The sequence below is a fragment of the Sinocyclocheilus grahami genome, unplaced genomic scaffold (assembly GCF_001515645.1).
Source record: "Sinocyclocheilus grahami isolate Dianchi unplaced genomic scaffold, SAMN03320097.WGS_v1.1 scaffold14.1, whole genome shotgun sequence".
NCBI classification, from domain to species: Eukaryota; Metazoa; Chordata; class Actinopteri; order Cypriniformes; family Cyprinidae; genus Sinocyclocheilus; species Sinocyclocheilus grahami.
In genome coordinates, this window is record NW_015505193.1 from 2,783,022 (window position 1) to 2,797,548 (window position 14,527).

Sequence of the window (14,527 nt, forward strand, 5' to 3'; positions counted from 1 at the left end):
ACCTTTGATGACCAGCTGACCTTCAAAGACCACATTGCAAAGACTGCTTGAACTTGCAGGTTTGCATTGCACAACATCAGAAAGATCAGGCCCTTTCTAACGGAGCATGCTGCACAACTTCTTGTCCAGGCCCTTGTCATTTCTAGGCTGGACTAATGCAATGCTCTTCTGGCTGGACTTCCATCAAGCACAATCAAACCTCTACAAATGATTCAGAATGCAGCGGCACGACTGGTCTTCAACGAGCCCAAAAGAGCCCATGTTACACCTCTCTTTATCTCCTTGCACTGGCTACCGGTTGCGGCTCGAATCAAGTTCAAGACATTGATGCTTGCATATAGAACAGCCACAGGCTCAGCACCCGCCTACTTCCACTCACTACTACGAATCTACATCCCCTCCTGAGATCCGCTAGTGAGCAACGCCTCGTGGTACCATCACAGAGAGGCTCAAAATCACTTTCCAGAACATTCTCGTTCACCATTCCTGTGCTGGTTGAACGATCTTCCAACCCCTAATCCGGAATGCTGAATCCCTGACAATTTTCAAGCGACAGCTGAAAACGTATCTCTTTCGAAGCTACTTGACTTCATCATCATCATCATCATAAAAAAAAAAAATATATATATATATATATATATATATTTATATATTTAAAAATATATATATATATATTCTCTATCTATCTTTATTTATTCCTTCTCTTTCTAGCTTGTACTTATTTGAACAATGTCTAAAAACTTGGTATTACAAGCACTTCCTGTGTCTGTTTGCCTCTTTAAGAAGAATCGCTTTATGTATCCCCAACAGTAAGTCGTTTTGGATAAAAGCGTCTGCTAAATGACTAAATGTAAATGTAAAATGTAACAGTTGTGCCTCCTTTCTGCAACAGACCTGCTGTGCCCCTGCCTGTTTATTCTGCATATATTCGCTGTGGGTGTGTTTACATGCCTCAGCCTGCTCTCATAAGCCACGGTATCAGCCAATAATATATCAATCATTCTGGAAGCCTCACACAGTCACTTTAAAAAAATAATTCACCAAAAATCTAAAATGTGCTGAAGATGTGCTCACCCTCTAGTGAAAAAGTCCATCTCCTGTTGTCCTCTTACATCAAAATCCAGCCACATATTTGTTTAGAGCTGTTTTGGCTTGTAAACGGTGCTTGATCTGTGCAGAGTTCTCTCCTGATTCAGATGAGATGACTGGAGAAAGCAATATTATGGATTATGGATATTTTGGCCAGAAGCAATGGTTTGACGTCTTGATGGATTTGTTTCTTGCAAACACACAGCTTCTCAAGACATTAATTGACAGAGCATCCATTAGTGAGCAAGTGATCTGTTCCCATGAGTACATTTTGAGCAAATTTTCATTTTTGGGTGAACTATTCCTTTAACTCATAAAGTTATTGTTATAAATGCCATATTTCCTGTAACAAATATTATTTTAGAGTTACTGATGGTTTTGTCTGCCTATTCATTCCAGCATAAGTTTAAGTCAATGTTGATTCAGATAATGAAACAAACTCATCTACATCTTGGATGGCCTGAGGGTGAGTACATTTTCAGCAGATTTGCACTTTTGGGTGAACTATTCCTTTAAGGTTCAGTAATCTATTTTAAATCAATAATACTGAAAAAACACACACACCATGCTTTGCAGTTTAACATGTTTCAGAATAGAGCCCTTGGCGAGAACCCTGCAGAGTCTGGCAAAGGAGAAAGGAATATGCTAATTATCAATAATTAACATCTTGCCCGACAGTACAGTGAGGAGAAATTCACACAGCCCGAAAGAAACTGGAAATGCATTCATTCAGGGAACTTGAATAAAACTATAGTTTAGATGTTAACGCATGAAGCCTATTGCTTGGTTTCCTGACAAACCATTATACAGTCCAAATACAAAAAAAATATTCTGAACACTGACAAAACTTAATGAAAATGCACAAAAAAAAAAAAAACAGGAAAGCTTTGTACTGACCTGTTCCTCTGTTCCTCTCAGTTTGAATTCATCTGAGACCTTCACAGTTCCAGTGCAAGGACAAAACAGGCTTCATCAGAATTGTATGAGGTCCGTCATCTTTCCTCTGTGTCTGTGTTATTGTGAAGGAAAGAAAGAATGTCAAGGAGTTCGATTGCTGTCGTACATGCCTCACAATACTGTATTAATTATTACCCTTAGTAAGCAGAGTTATGAACCTGAGCTAAACTATACGTGATCAGTCTCTGCACGTACAACAACTTTTGGGCACACTTGACTGAATTTATGTTTCTCATCATCTTAAAAACTTTAAAATGTTCAAACTTAAATAGCAAATTATGAATACATTTCTTTAAAAAATAAAATAAAATAAAATTTGAGGATGATCAGTCAACAAGTGTTAAGGATACATGTGATCTTCTTCAATAGATGCTTCAAAAGTGTCCCAAGATGCACCTTATAAAGTTGGTTGACGTCCAAATTGAGCAGAACTGGCATATAGACAAAGAAGCAGCTCAAATTTAAGAGATTTAATTTGCGTCACATATTTTGATCATTAAATAATTTATTATAAAAAGTCATTATATAGACTTCCACTGGAGTTTCAGATTTGTCATTACTCTAACATGTAGAAAAAAGTCATAATAAAGACTGAGTAGTGTTTTTGAATGTTCTTTCATGAATTTCTTCCCTTGTGACAAGTAGCCCCGGCATGTTCAGAGAGATTTACATTGTGGAAAAAGTCAAAAGATCACTCACTGTCTGGGATACATTAATAGGAGGTTCATCGTGGTATTGGAATCCATTTTATGAGATTCTTAGATCTGATTATTGTTATGCATCGTGTAACATCCAGTGAATTTTATTCGATCTATATTGCAAATACACAAGGCGCAAGTTTAAGGACCTTTATGACACATTCCAAGAACAATCAAATAAAATCTTTGAAGGTGTAGCCTCATGTTCAGCCCTGCAGATTTAGTGGCTTTATATGTCGGTGCTACAGATGTGTTATAGCCTACATTCCAGAACTGTTTGTCTAATTATTTTACGCATTTGATATCTGTTTTTACCCAATTCTACAGTCGATAATTCATTTTGTGCAGAAGTAAATCCAAATTTGTTTTATTTTCATCCTCTGCATAAAGAATCACTAGGATTGCGAAATGTACTTTACCATGGCAAAGGCCTAGTTTATGAATAATAATGAGCTCCATTCGCCGTTGGCGCATTCTTGAACTGTCCAATCACATAACTTCATTAATATTCAAATTAGTCACTGACCGTTGCCCACGCACGTAAGCCAATCAGATTCGCCAAGTGAGCGAACGTCCCGTTACGTAATTAATATTCATGACCTAAGCCTTCCCCGTATTAGGGTTCGTACAGCGGGTTTCGGTGTGTCCGGTCCGGGGCGCTGTTGGGCTGGATTTTACGGTTGGAGACATATTTTCTTTCATTACTTTCTCCCCTGATCTGCAGTGTTTGTTGAGCGTCTGCCCGACTGGACCTGCTTCATCATGGCCGTCTGAATTCAGATCCGAATCCCAGTCTTTTCTCAATCATCCATCCCGATCGCAGTGGGAATCGTTTCTCTGGGATATTACTTCATTTGTGCCAATGTTCAAACATGCAGCCTCCGCCAAGAAAGGTAAGAAACCAGCGTTGGAACAACGTGTGTGTTAAAAAAAAAAAAAAGAAAAGAAAAAAAAAGTGATTTGTTACATTTTCCCCAAGTTGCAACTTTGTATCGAGCCGCGGTTTGTTTTGAAACAGTGTATCAAGAGTTTTCTCGAGCGGTCCTGTTTTTATCGTTGTTTTCCAGCGGCAGCGGTTGAAAACAACGTAAGCCAATCAGATTCGCCAAGTGAGCGAACGTCCCGTTACGTAATTAATATTCATGAGCTAAGCCTTCCCCGTATTAGGGTTCGTACAGCGGGTTTCGGTGTGTCCGGTCCGGGGCGCTGTTGGGCTGGATTTTACGGTTGGAGACATATTCTCTTTCATTACTTTCTCCCCTGATCCGCAGTGTTTGTTGAGCGTCTGCCCGACTGGACCTGCTTCATCATGGCCGTCTGAATTCAGATCCGAATCCCAGTCTTTTCTCAATCATCCATCCCGATCGCAGTGGGAATCGTTTCTCTGGGATATTACTTCATTTGTGCCAATGTTCAAACATGCAGCCTCCGCCAAGAAAGGTAAGAAACCAGCGTTGGAACAACGTGTGTGTTAAAAAAAAAAAAAAGAAAAGAAAAAAAAAGTGATTTGTTACATTTTCCCCAAGTTGCAACTTTGTATCGAGCCGCGGTTTGTTTTGAAACAGTGTATCAAGAGTTTTCTCGAGCGGTCCTGTTTTTATCGTTGTTTTCCAGCGGCAGCGGTTGAAAATAACCCCGAAATTCGGCAGATATGTGTCTAGAGATGATAGATGAGTGTTTTAGACTGATTTGCCCTCAGATAACGGTTAAACCGTGCAGCCATGAGAGTCGTCTTGTGTGTTTTCCCTCAGATTGGACCGAGTCCCCACGCTTTTGTCAAATAGACGGATCACCGTTCATTATTCTCACCCTAAAGTCTGACATCGTGTTACATATCTCGCTTAAATGTGTCCAGATGTCATGCACATGAGGGAAAGATGAGTTTACATTCATATATCCTACAGAAAGATGTTTTACTGTCTCCCTCAGAGGTGACAGCAGAGGTGTTGGGTTTCAAACTCGTGTCCCACAGGCTGCATGTGAAATGATCGCGCGAAACCGCTGTGTTCCTATCATGCCGCACACATTTATGCATTTTAATCATCAGAGCATTGCATCAGAGTGTCAAATCCTTACTAAACGTGACGTCTGACTCTTTGCAATTGCTTTGTCTTGAGAAGAGAAGGAAGGCAGATAGCATGTAGCACACGTTTACCCCACAATAACCCTGTTATTTTGGCTAAACGATGTTTTCAAATGCAAATATTAAATAAAGATGCGTTTGCTTTGGTCGTTGTCACGCTGATAATGTTTCCTCTCTTTTGAATGCACAATAAAATGACGTCTAGCTCTTTCCAAAGATATGCAGGACACAGGATAGGCTACAGTATATGGTTTGTATAAATCATAGGTTAAAAGGTGCATGTGCTGGACAGACTGTGAATGTGTCATCTAATGTGTCTTTCAAAGCAAAGATCTGATCTGTGTTTGGCATCAGTGTGGATCTCAGTAAATGCCTGAATAAATGTGCTGTTTTGTTGATGCACTGATGTTTTCCTCTGACGCAAATGCTGCTGTGGATCTCTAGTGGATGCTCTGCATCTCAGAGTAATAATGCTTCACCTGTGCAGCTCAAAGTGTTGATGAGAGCCGTGCAGCCGGCTGTCAAACCATGTGTTCTGGTGCAGCCTGTAACATTGTGTCCTGCTGATGCTGGTAGGGTCGGAATCCGGGGCGTTCTGTATTATTTTCCATCCTCCTTGCCTTTAACCTTTAGGGAGTTGTTACTGAACCAATTATCTCCTCACCTGCCAAGTGGAAAACTTCTGTTGTAATTAACAGTTTCTCCCCAGATATTAGTCAACCTGCCCGGGCTCATTGGTCTGGTCCCGTTGGGATTTTTGCTGCTGAGTATCACACCTTCTGTAGCCACGTTTGGTTCAGGTACCAGTACCTGTCATTTAACCCACACATTGAGGAGAATGTGTTCGTCTTGATTGTTTTAAGAGCATATAAGAGAATAGTAAACTGAGAATTTACTCGCCCTCAGGCCATCCAAGATGTAGATGAGTTTGTTTCTTCATCAGATTTGGAGAAATGTTGCATTACATCACTTTTTCACCAATGGATGCTCTGCAGTGAATGGGTGCCGTCAGAATGAAACAGCTGATAAAAACAGTCCAAACTGCTGATAAAAACATCACAATAATCTACACCACTCCAGTCCATCAGTTAACATCTGGAGAAGCAAATAGCTGTGTGTTTGTAAGAAAAACGTCTTAATGATAGATTTGTTTATCAGCTGTTTGGACTCTCATTCTGACGGCACCCATTCACTGCAGAGCATCCATTGCTGAGCAAGAGATGGAATGCTAAATTTCTTCAAATCTGTTCTGATAAAGAAACAAACTCATCTACATCTTGGATAGCCTGAGGGTGAGTACATTTTCAGTAAATTTTCATTTTTGGGTGAACTATTCCTTTAACTCATGAATTTGTTGTCATCAATGCCATATTTCCTATAATCAAGATTATTTTATAGCGTTCTGGACGGTTACGGCACATAGTCATTCCAGCACAGAGCTGTTTGAGCTTAATCAATGTTGATTCATAATTGAAGGGTTCTTTATCATTCCACGACTTTCACTTCCACATACTTCAGGATGTGAGTGGTTAACGGTCTCAAACGAAACCATCACCTGTGTCTTTATTGTTGACCTCAAAGCATTTATGTTTGCAACTTCCTATAGATAAACCTAAAAGGTTTTTTTTTTCTCATGTTGCTGGTATGACACTAGTACACTCTGCCAATAAAGAACCTTTATTTTTATTCGATGGCTCCTCTAACAAACATACCATTTCATTATAGTGGAAAAGCATTCTTTCGATGATTAAAATGTTCTTCACACTAAGAAAATATGCTTCTTTTAAGAACTGTTCACTGAAAGGTAATTTTTTTTGTCATCGCTGCGAAACCCCCTTTTGATACAATAATAATTTGATACTTAAATGAAAAATTTTTGGACAGAATACTATGGTATGTGAGGATGTTACTCTTTCATTACCATGATATGTTCTAAAGGTGTGGCTTTGCTGATTACTTATAGTAAGTAGTTCATGAATTCTTCTGTTTTTGCTACGGTAAAAAAAATGGCTGATTTTTAAAACATTTTTAGTTTCTAATGTATTTAGATTCCATTAAATGTGGAATTTTAGGATGTGTCATGCCATTTTTTGGACAGAATACTATGGTATGTGAGGATGTTACTCTTTCATTACCATGATATGTTCTAAAGGTGTGGCTTTGCTGATTACTTATAGTAAGTAGAAGTTCATGAATTCTTCTGTTTTTGCTACGGTAAAAAAAATGGCTGATTTTTAAAACATTTTTAGTTTCTAATGTATTTAGATTCCATTAAATGTGGAATTTTAGGATGTGTCATGCCAGAAAGCAATTCCTATCATGCTAAATAACACATTTTTCTCATAATAAAAGTACATAATTCATCTTAACTGTTTTGATCATATCATTTAATCTTACTCAATCAACATAACTTGGAAACATTTCAGACATTTTAAAGCCTTGGAAGCATTTGAGACATTTTACACACTTCAGTATTAATTTTAGGATGATAAGATCTCTTCAGAAATGTCCATGTCAGCAGAAATATGCAAATCTGTTTTTCATTTTGGTACAGTTTTTTTTTTTTCAGTTGATTTAATAATGTGAGTTTTTAATTACTATTGTATGCTAAAAACTTACAGCACTTAACACAAAGCATCATATTCATCATTGTTAGTCCAGGTCCGTTAGATCAGGTTTGTGATTGCTCATCTTATAGTTTAGACTTGTAGAACAATATTTATCTATATTAGTCTAAACTATAAGATGAGCAGTATTATATTGTGTAACATACAGTGCCTTGCAATTATCTGCCATTCTTCACCTCACCTGCTCACCTCTCAAGCTCTGTCAGGTTGGATGGGGGCAGATGCACATTTTCAGGTTTCTCCAGAAATATTTGATTGGGTTCAATCCCTGGCTCTGGCTGGGCCACTCAAGGGCATTCACACAGTTGTCTATAAGCCACTCTTGCTGTGTGCTTAGTGTCATTGTCCTGTTGGAAGGTGAACCTTCTGCCCAGTCTGAGGTTCTGAATGCTCTGGACTGGGTTTTCATTAAGGCTAACTCAATATTTTGCTGCACTGAGCGTTTCTTCTACTCTAACGAGTCCCTCAGTCCCTGCTGCTGAAAAACAGCCCCACAGCATGAGGCTGCTACCAGCACACTTTACTTTTGGGATGGTACTCTGCAGGCGATGAGCGTAGCTGGTTTCCTTCAAACATGATGCTAAGAATTGAGGTTCATCAGACCAAAGAATCTTGTTTATCAGAGTCTGAGGGTCCTTTAGGTGCTTTTTTTTGTAAATTCCAAGTGTTTTCATGTGTCTTAACTGAAGAGAGGATTGAGTTTGGCCACACCGCCATAAAGACAGGATTCGTGGAGTGTTGCAGCGATGTTTGTCCTTCTGTAGATTTCTCTTATCTCCACATATGATCATGGAGCTCAACTAGAGTGACCATCAGGTTCTTGTTCACCATGCTAACCAAAGCCCTTCTCCATCAATTGCTCAGTTTGGCCAGGAGGCCAGCTCTAGGAAGAGGCCTGGTTGTTTCAAACTTCTTCCATTAAGGGTAACAGAGACTACATGCTTCTGTGACCCTTCAATGAAGCAGATTTTTTTTTCTGAACTCTTCCCCGGATGTGTGGCTTGATGCAACCCTGTTGCTGAGCTCTACAGGCAGTTATTTTGACCTCAGGGCTTGGTTTTTGCTGTGATATGCATTATCAGCTGTTAGGCCTTTTATTAAAACGTGTGTGGCTTTCCAAATCATACCCATTCAGTTGAATTTGCCACAGGTTAACTTCACTTGAAGTGTAGTAATATCTACAAGCAAAATGAATGCTCCTGAGCTAAATTTCAACTGTCCCAGATATCATATGGAATCATTTTATTTTTTTATTTTTAATACATTTGCAAAGATGTTAAAAACCTGTTTTTTTGCTTGACAATTATTTGGTGTATGGAGTGTAGGTTGTTGTGGGAAAAAAAACTAATTTAAAGCAGTTTAACATAAGGCAGCAACAAAACAAAATGTGAAAAAATGAAGGGGTATGAATACATTCGCAAGGCACTGTAGAATAGTTTAAAGCTGAAGCATGCTACTTTCACACATTGAGTGTCAAACAAAATAATGACTATTTTCAAACTGGTTCCCTGAGCACTGCTGGTCAGATTGTCCCGCCCCCAAACTCACGCCATCGGTTGAGCCAATGTTTTGAGTGACCGCATATCAAACTGGGTCAGGAAAAAGTTTTAACATCCAAAAAATTACACATTTTTTTTTATAGAAAGAATCCCCCATCGAACTGTGTCTGTCAGTTCTGTTCGAGTTTGATTAGTGGGAATTTTGCTCTTGTTGTTTGGAAGGATTGTGAATGTGTCGTTCTGTCTCATACAGCTGACTGGATCTGGAAACGCAATAATGAGCTCATGTGGGATATTGTATGTGTTTGTGCAGCCTGCATGTGCCATCCTCTTCCTCACCTCTAATGATGTTGTCTGGTCTTCAGGTAAAAGTGACACAGGAACTGAAGAACACGCATACGGAGCAGCTCGGCCGCCTGCACCTCAAACACCAGACGGAATGTGATTTATTGGAAGATATGAGGTAAGGCTTTAAGTTAAAACACTGCCTAAAACACACGCATCCATAAAAATAAACAAATGAAACAGGCCGCAGAAAAAGAGAGCAAATTCTCCCCATTTTTGAAGAGCGAACACAGGAGCGGGATGTGACGAAGGCATTTCCTTTGGATTTCCTGCTCGCAGGCCAGTCGTTCCCACAGCTGGAAGTCATAACTGTGCTGCTTTTCTCTTTTTTTCCCCCTGTTTTTTCTCTCCTTGGCTTCTCTTAAAAAGGGATTGCGGGATGTTTCAGAACAGGGGGAGGGAGGGAGTTAAAACCGCTGCGTTTGGACATGGAATTTATGCACGTCTTGGGCTTGTATGTGTTTGTACATGCTTACGGGTGTTTAAGAAGATATTTGACAGTGGCACACCCTCACAAGGGAGATGAAGACGAATTGTAATCTGCTGCAGAGGCTATTTTGGTGTGTGTTTGTGTTATGGAGAGAAAAGAAGTGTGTGTCCAAAAGAGATCGAGAGAGAGGGTCAGGATAGGTTAAACTGCATATTTTTACAAGTGATTAGTTGACGGACTGTCTAAAAGACTAGTCTAATTTAAGGGTGAATGTGTAATTTAGTTATTGCAAATAAAATTGCAAAAATAATTGGTTTTCTAAACACCTCTCCCATTTGCATTTGCAATTTTTTTTATTGCAAATTATTATTATTTTTTAAAACTGTGCATACTGTATTTTCCAGAAATCATTTGAAACATGTTGCGACTTAAAATCGACTTATATACTTATATTGCAGGTGCTTCACTCTGTCATACTGTATAGCTTTGCCTTTATTCAAAATATAGAAGGGCCTCCTGTACATTCTTGCTTAATTAAAACATCTGGTTCTTAAATTTAGTCATCTGTATGTCATACCTTCGGTTTGGAGAAAGGACCAACTTTATTGCATGTAAATTCTGCCAGCATCTTGCTTTGCATCTTTGCAGAAAACAGCTCACAGCACACTTTAAAGGATAAGTTCACTTCCAGAATAAAAATTTCCTAATCATTTGCTCACCCCCATGTCATCCAAGATGTTCACGTCTTTCTGTCTTCAGTCGCAAAGAAATGGTTTTTGAGGAAAACATTCCAGGATTTTTCTCCATATAATGGACTTCAATGGGGACCAACGGGTTTTATATAGTTAAACGATCTGTCTTTTTGTTTTTTTTTCGTAAAAAAAAAAAATGTATATACTTTTTAACCACAAATGCTCGTCTTGCACTAGCTCCGCGATATACTCCAATATATGGAGAAAAATCCTGGAATGTTTTCTTCAAAAACCTTCATTTCCTTGTGACGGAAGACAGATCTTGGATGATGGGAGTGAGTAAATTATCAGGATTTTTTTTATTTTGGAAGTGAACTTATCCTTTAATAGCTTTATGCCTCATAGCCAAAGACCTTCAGCTGGTGTTTGTGCTGTCCCCGACTACAGGCAAAAAAGAAGACAAAAAACAGTGAGACATGAAAGTCAGTCATGCCGTGAGTCAGCTAACCATCTGGAATCCTGCTGAATGTGCAGATCCCTAGCTTCTGCACTCCCTAGCACTCCATCTATAACCTTGGTCAGGCTAGACGCCATATTTAAAGGTGATGCTTGTAATTATATATGGCGTGAAAATGCTCGTTTTAATGTGCAGAAACAACTGCCAATGAAACATTGATCTGATTTTTTTGAGGCTTGTAAACTTTCTCAGCTTATTTTGAATCACTGTTTGCCCAAAGAATGGAAGTCAAAAATGGAAGGGAAGGTTGTAATGCATGAAAACCCATTTGGAAAGTCTTCATTTTTGCAATATCGTTTGATGTCACTAGTGGTGTAGAAACGACACACTTAACCTTAAATTTGGTGTGAAATATAGAAATACAGTCCGATTAAGATCTCAAACTGTCCAAGATCATATCTAACTTTGAAAAAACATAGCTTTTATGTTGACTTAAAATTAGTAAAAAAAAAAATATATAAATTTTTTTTCCCTCTATGGAAGCCTGTTTCCGCCACAGAATAATAAAAATTAAAACATAATTATGACTTTTTATCTTACAGTTATGATTTTTTTTCTTGTAATTCTGAGCTTATGTTGTACAATTCTGACTTTTTTCTTGCAATTCTGACAAAAACGGCAAGATATAAACTCAGAATTGTGAAATATGAGCTTGAGGTGCTGATTTGCAATTGCGAGTTTATAAAGCATATTGCAAGAAGAATATTCCAAATTGTGAGTAATTAAATTTGCAATTGCAAGTCAAAATTGTGACTTTAATCTTGGAATTATGAGAAAAAAGTCAGAAGTTTGACATAAAAAGTCGCTGTTACCTTTCTTAATCTTTAATTCTGTGGCAGAAACGGACTTCCATAATTTTCAATGTTGACTTTTCAGTTAATGCAAAGGAGTGGACTGTACTTTCATATAAAGCCCATTGAGACTAAAGCTCATCAAACATACAGTTAGTCAAATTAGACAAAATTTACAGTCACATTTACCAGTGTTCTGCAAATTTTCATGGTCTAAATCTAGTCATTTCGATAGAAATGTGCACAGTCGGGAATTTCGCTTGAGGTTGGAAGATTTGCCCATGCAGATTTTCCCCATGCATAGGATTCAAGTTGATTATGTGAATTTGTATTGACAATTGATTTGTTCCTTAGATTTGAGCTGTTCGTATGTTGTGTAATGTTTTGTTAGAATTATTCTTGTTTATAAAAGCGAGAAAGAGAACTGTTCCTCAGGAGGTTTTCTGTGCATGCGCTCCGACACGGACATGTAAAGTGAACTTTTAGCTTAAGTTGCGTACCTAAGCGGGAGGGTTGGGTACCGTTCACATTTTAACCGGTACGGTGCCTGAATTTCGGTGCCGGTACCCAACGGTACCTTTTTTCGGTACTTTACTCTGTGTAATTACAAAAACATTTATTTCAGTGAAAAAAATCCAAAAGTCTCAATTTCATAATTTTGAACAATAGAGCCTTTCAAACTTTTTCTTTATTTCTTTTTTTCCCCCCAGAAATTCATTAACATTTTTCTGAAAATCAAATTAAAACTTTATTTTAAATCAAATGAAAATTAAACCCTTTTATTTTTTGACTAACAAACTGAGGTTTACTGTTGAAATTAATACATGGAAGAAAAATTGTGTGAATATTCCTTTAAAAAAACATTTTATAAACTAATAATTGGATTTTTTTTTTACAAGTGATTAATCTGGTTGTAATATTTATTTTGATCATTTAATTGTTTTTTAAATTTGATAGAAAATGGAATATTTAAAGATGTACATTATACTGTACAAAAGTAATACAAGACTAATATATTTCTGTTACATGTTAAACCGTACTTCTATTTTGAAAGGTTGCCATCAAGTTTCTGTGTGTATACAGTATGATGATGCTAGTTTTCTCAAATGAAACGGTAAAATTCCTGCGAAGTGACTATCACAGCAGCTCTGGAGATTAAGTTTTTGTGTTCATGCCTCGAGACGCAGAGGCCGAAAATCACCGCGAGCGTCACGCGTGCTTCAGTATTTGTGTAGTAAACAAAACCGCGTTTCCGCCATTCATACATACAGAGGCAAGCGGAACATGCAGGAGTCATATTTAAACAGTCTTTTTGCATTTTAATATTCACAGACACTAGTTCATATTGCGATTCAAATTAAGTGGCAGTGGCTACTTTTGATTTATTAGTCCAAAATGTACGAATTCTGTGGCATTCCACGCAATAGAGTCAATTACGTTTTTATGAATGGACTCCACGATCCCGTCCGCGTTTTCTCAGAAACCATGTGGCCCTAGAAATGTAACCACACTTCAGAATTTCTGCTTGCCCTGTGTGTTGTTTGAACGAGTTGCAGGGGTGACATCACGTCACAGGGTCTCTCTTTCTCTCTCTGTAGCGTATGCGCCCAGATGCATTCTCAGGTACCGAAATTGTCACCGATTGATTTAATGTGAATCAGTACTCGGTAGTACTGACGCAATTCAGTCGGTACCCAACCCTACTAAGCGGTCAGATACACGTAAAAAAATTTCAAAATGCGGCGCTTGGTGATTATTATTCACGGAAACCCTCGTTGGTTATGTCTTAAGTGAATGCAAACATTTGAGAATGAAAATCCGTGTGTAACAGTATATTGGATCCGTGCGGCTCTTAAAGTGACAGCAGGCTATATTTCTGCTGCTGACTGTGTGCTTCATATTAATCAAACAACAAACGACAAAGAGAAAATCACTCACTGTTCTTGACTGAAGGACTTTTGTAACTTTAATAAGAAACAACTGAAGTTTTATTCTTACAGTGAAGACTATGCTGTTTTATTTTACATTTGATTATTTAATTTCTGTACTAAGCTGTTAGCTGAATACTTTAGACTTGCATAAAAACATAAAGCACTGTTTGTTTCATTTGTATCTGTTTTATATTGAATTTGTCCTTTGCTTTTATTGTTTTTATTTTATTACTGACTGTTTAATTATTTTTCAATCATGTTTGAGGACTTTTTTTAGTATGAGTTACCATTTTCTGCTTTGGTATTTAGAATTGTGAAAATTCACTGGTATCTAAAATGTAGATGTCATAGCAACGTTATTTACAGAAAATATATATTTGATATAAATCACTATTTTTAATTAAATCACTCGTATAAAGTTTTGGTCATGTGGCCCACTCATAATCATGTTAAATAATCGTGATTACAATATTGACCAAAATAATCGTGATCATGGGCTGTATAAGGCTGGGGAAGGCAAAAATGCCTCTAAATTGGACAAAGATGCCCCTGCACAAACAAATTAAATCTATTATGACTGTTGCTAACAATATGAAAATGAATAGAAAGTATCGATTGCGGCATTAAATTAAGATCTGCTCATGTTGCACCGTATTTAATTTTAGGCGTTTTTACAGTGTTGCGCATTATAACCAATCACACATGATTCTGTTGAGCTTAGGAATGCAATGGCCAATCAGAGGCGTTCAGATGAGTCATCGCTGAACTCATCATTTTTGAGTGCGCGCGCGTTCGCTGACTGAATTCCGGACGCGCAAATGTAAGTACAATGCAAGTAAGAGATTATTTTCACAGTGTAGACAGCTTA

At 37.9% G+C, this 14,527-nt stretch overlaps 1 protein-coding gene across 2 annotated transcripts in view; it reads left to right on the forward strand.

Moving 5' to 3' along the window:
- The first annotated feature begins 3,977 nt into the window (after positions 1–3,977).
- The window catches only part of LOC107600282 (F-BAR and double SH3 domains protein 2-like), a 102,854-nt gene continuing 92,304 nt past the window's right edge, over positions 3,978–14,527 (forward strand). For both annotated transcript variants that reach the window (XM_016292135.1, XM_016292142.1), the window contains exons 1-2: positions 3,978–4,184; positions 9,319–9,416. In XM_016292135.1, the coding sequence (XP_016147621.1) occupies positions 4,164–4,184; positions 9,319–9,416 (119 nt within the window). In that variant the 5' untranslated portion in view covers positions 3,978–4,163. The remainder of the gene's footprint in view (positions 4,185–9,318; positions 9,417–14,527) is intronic.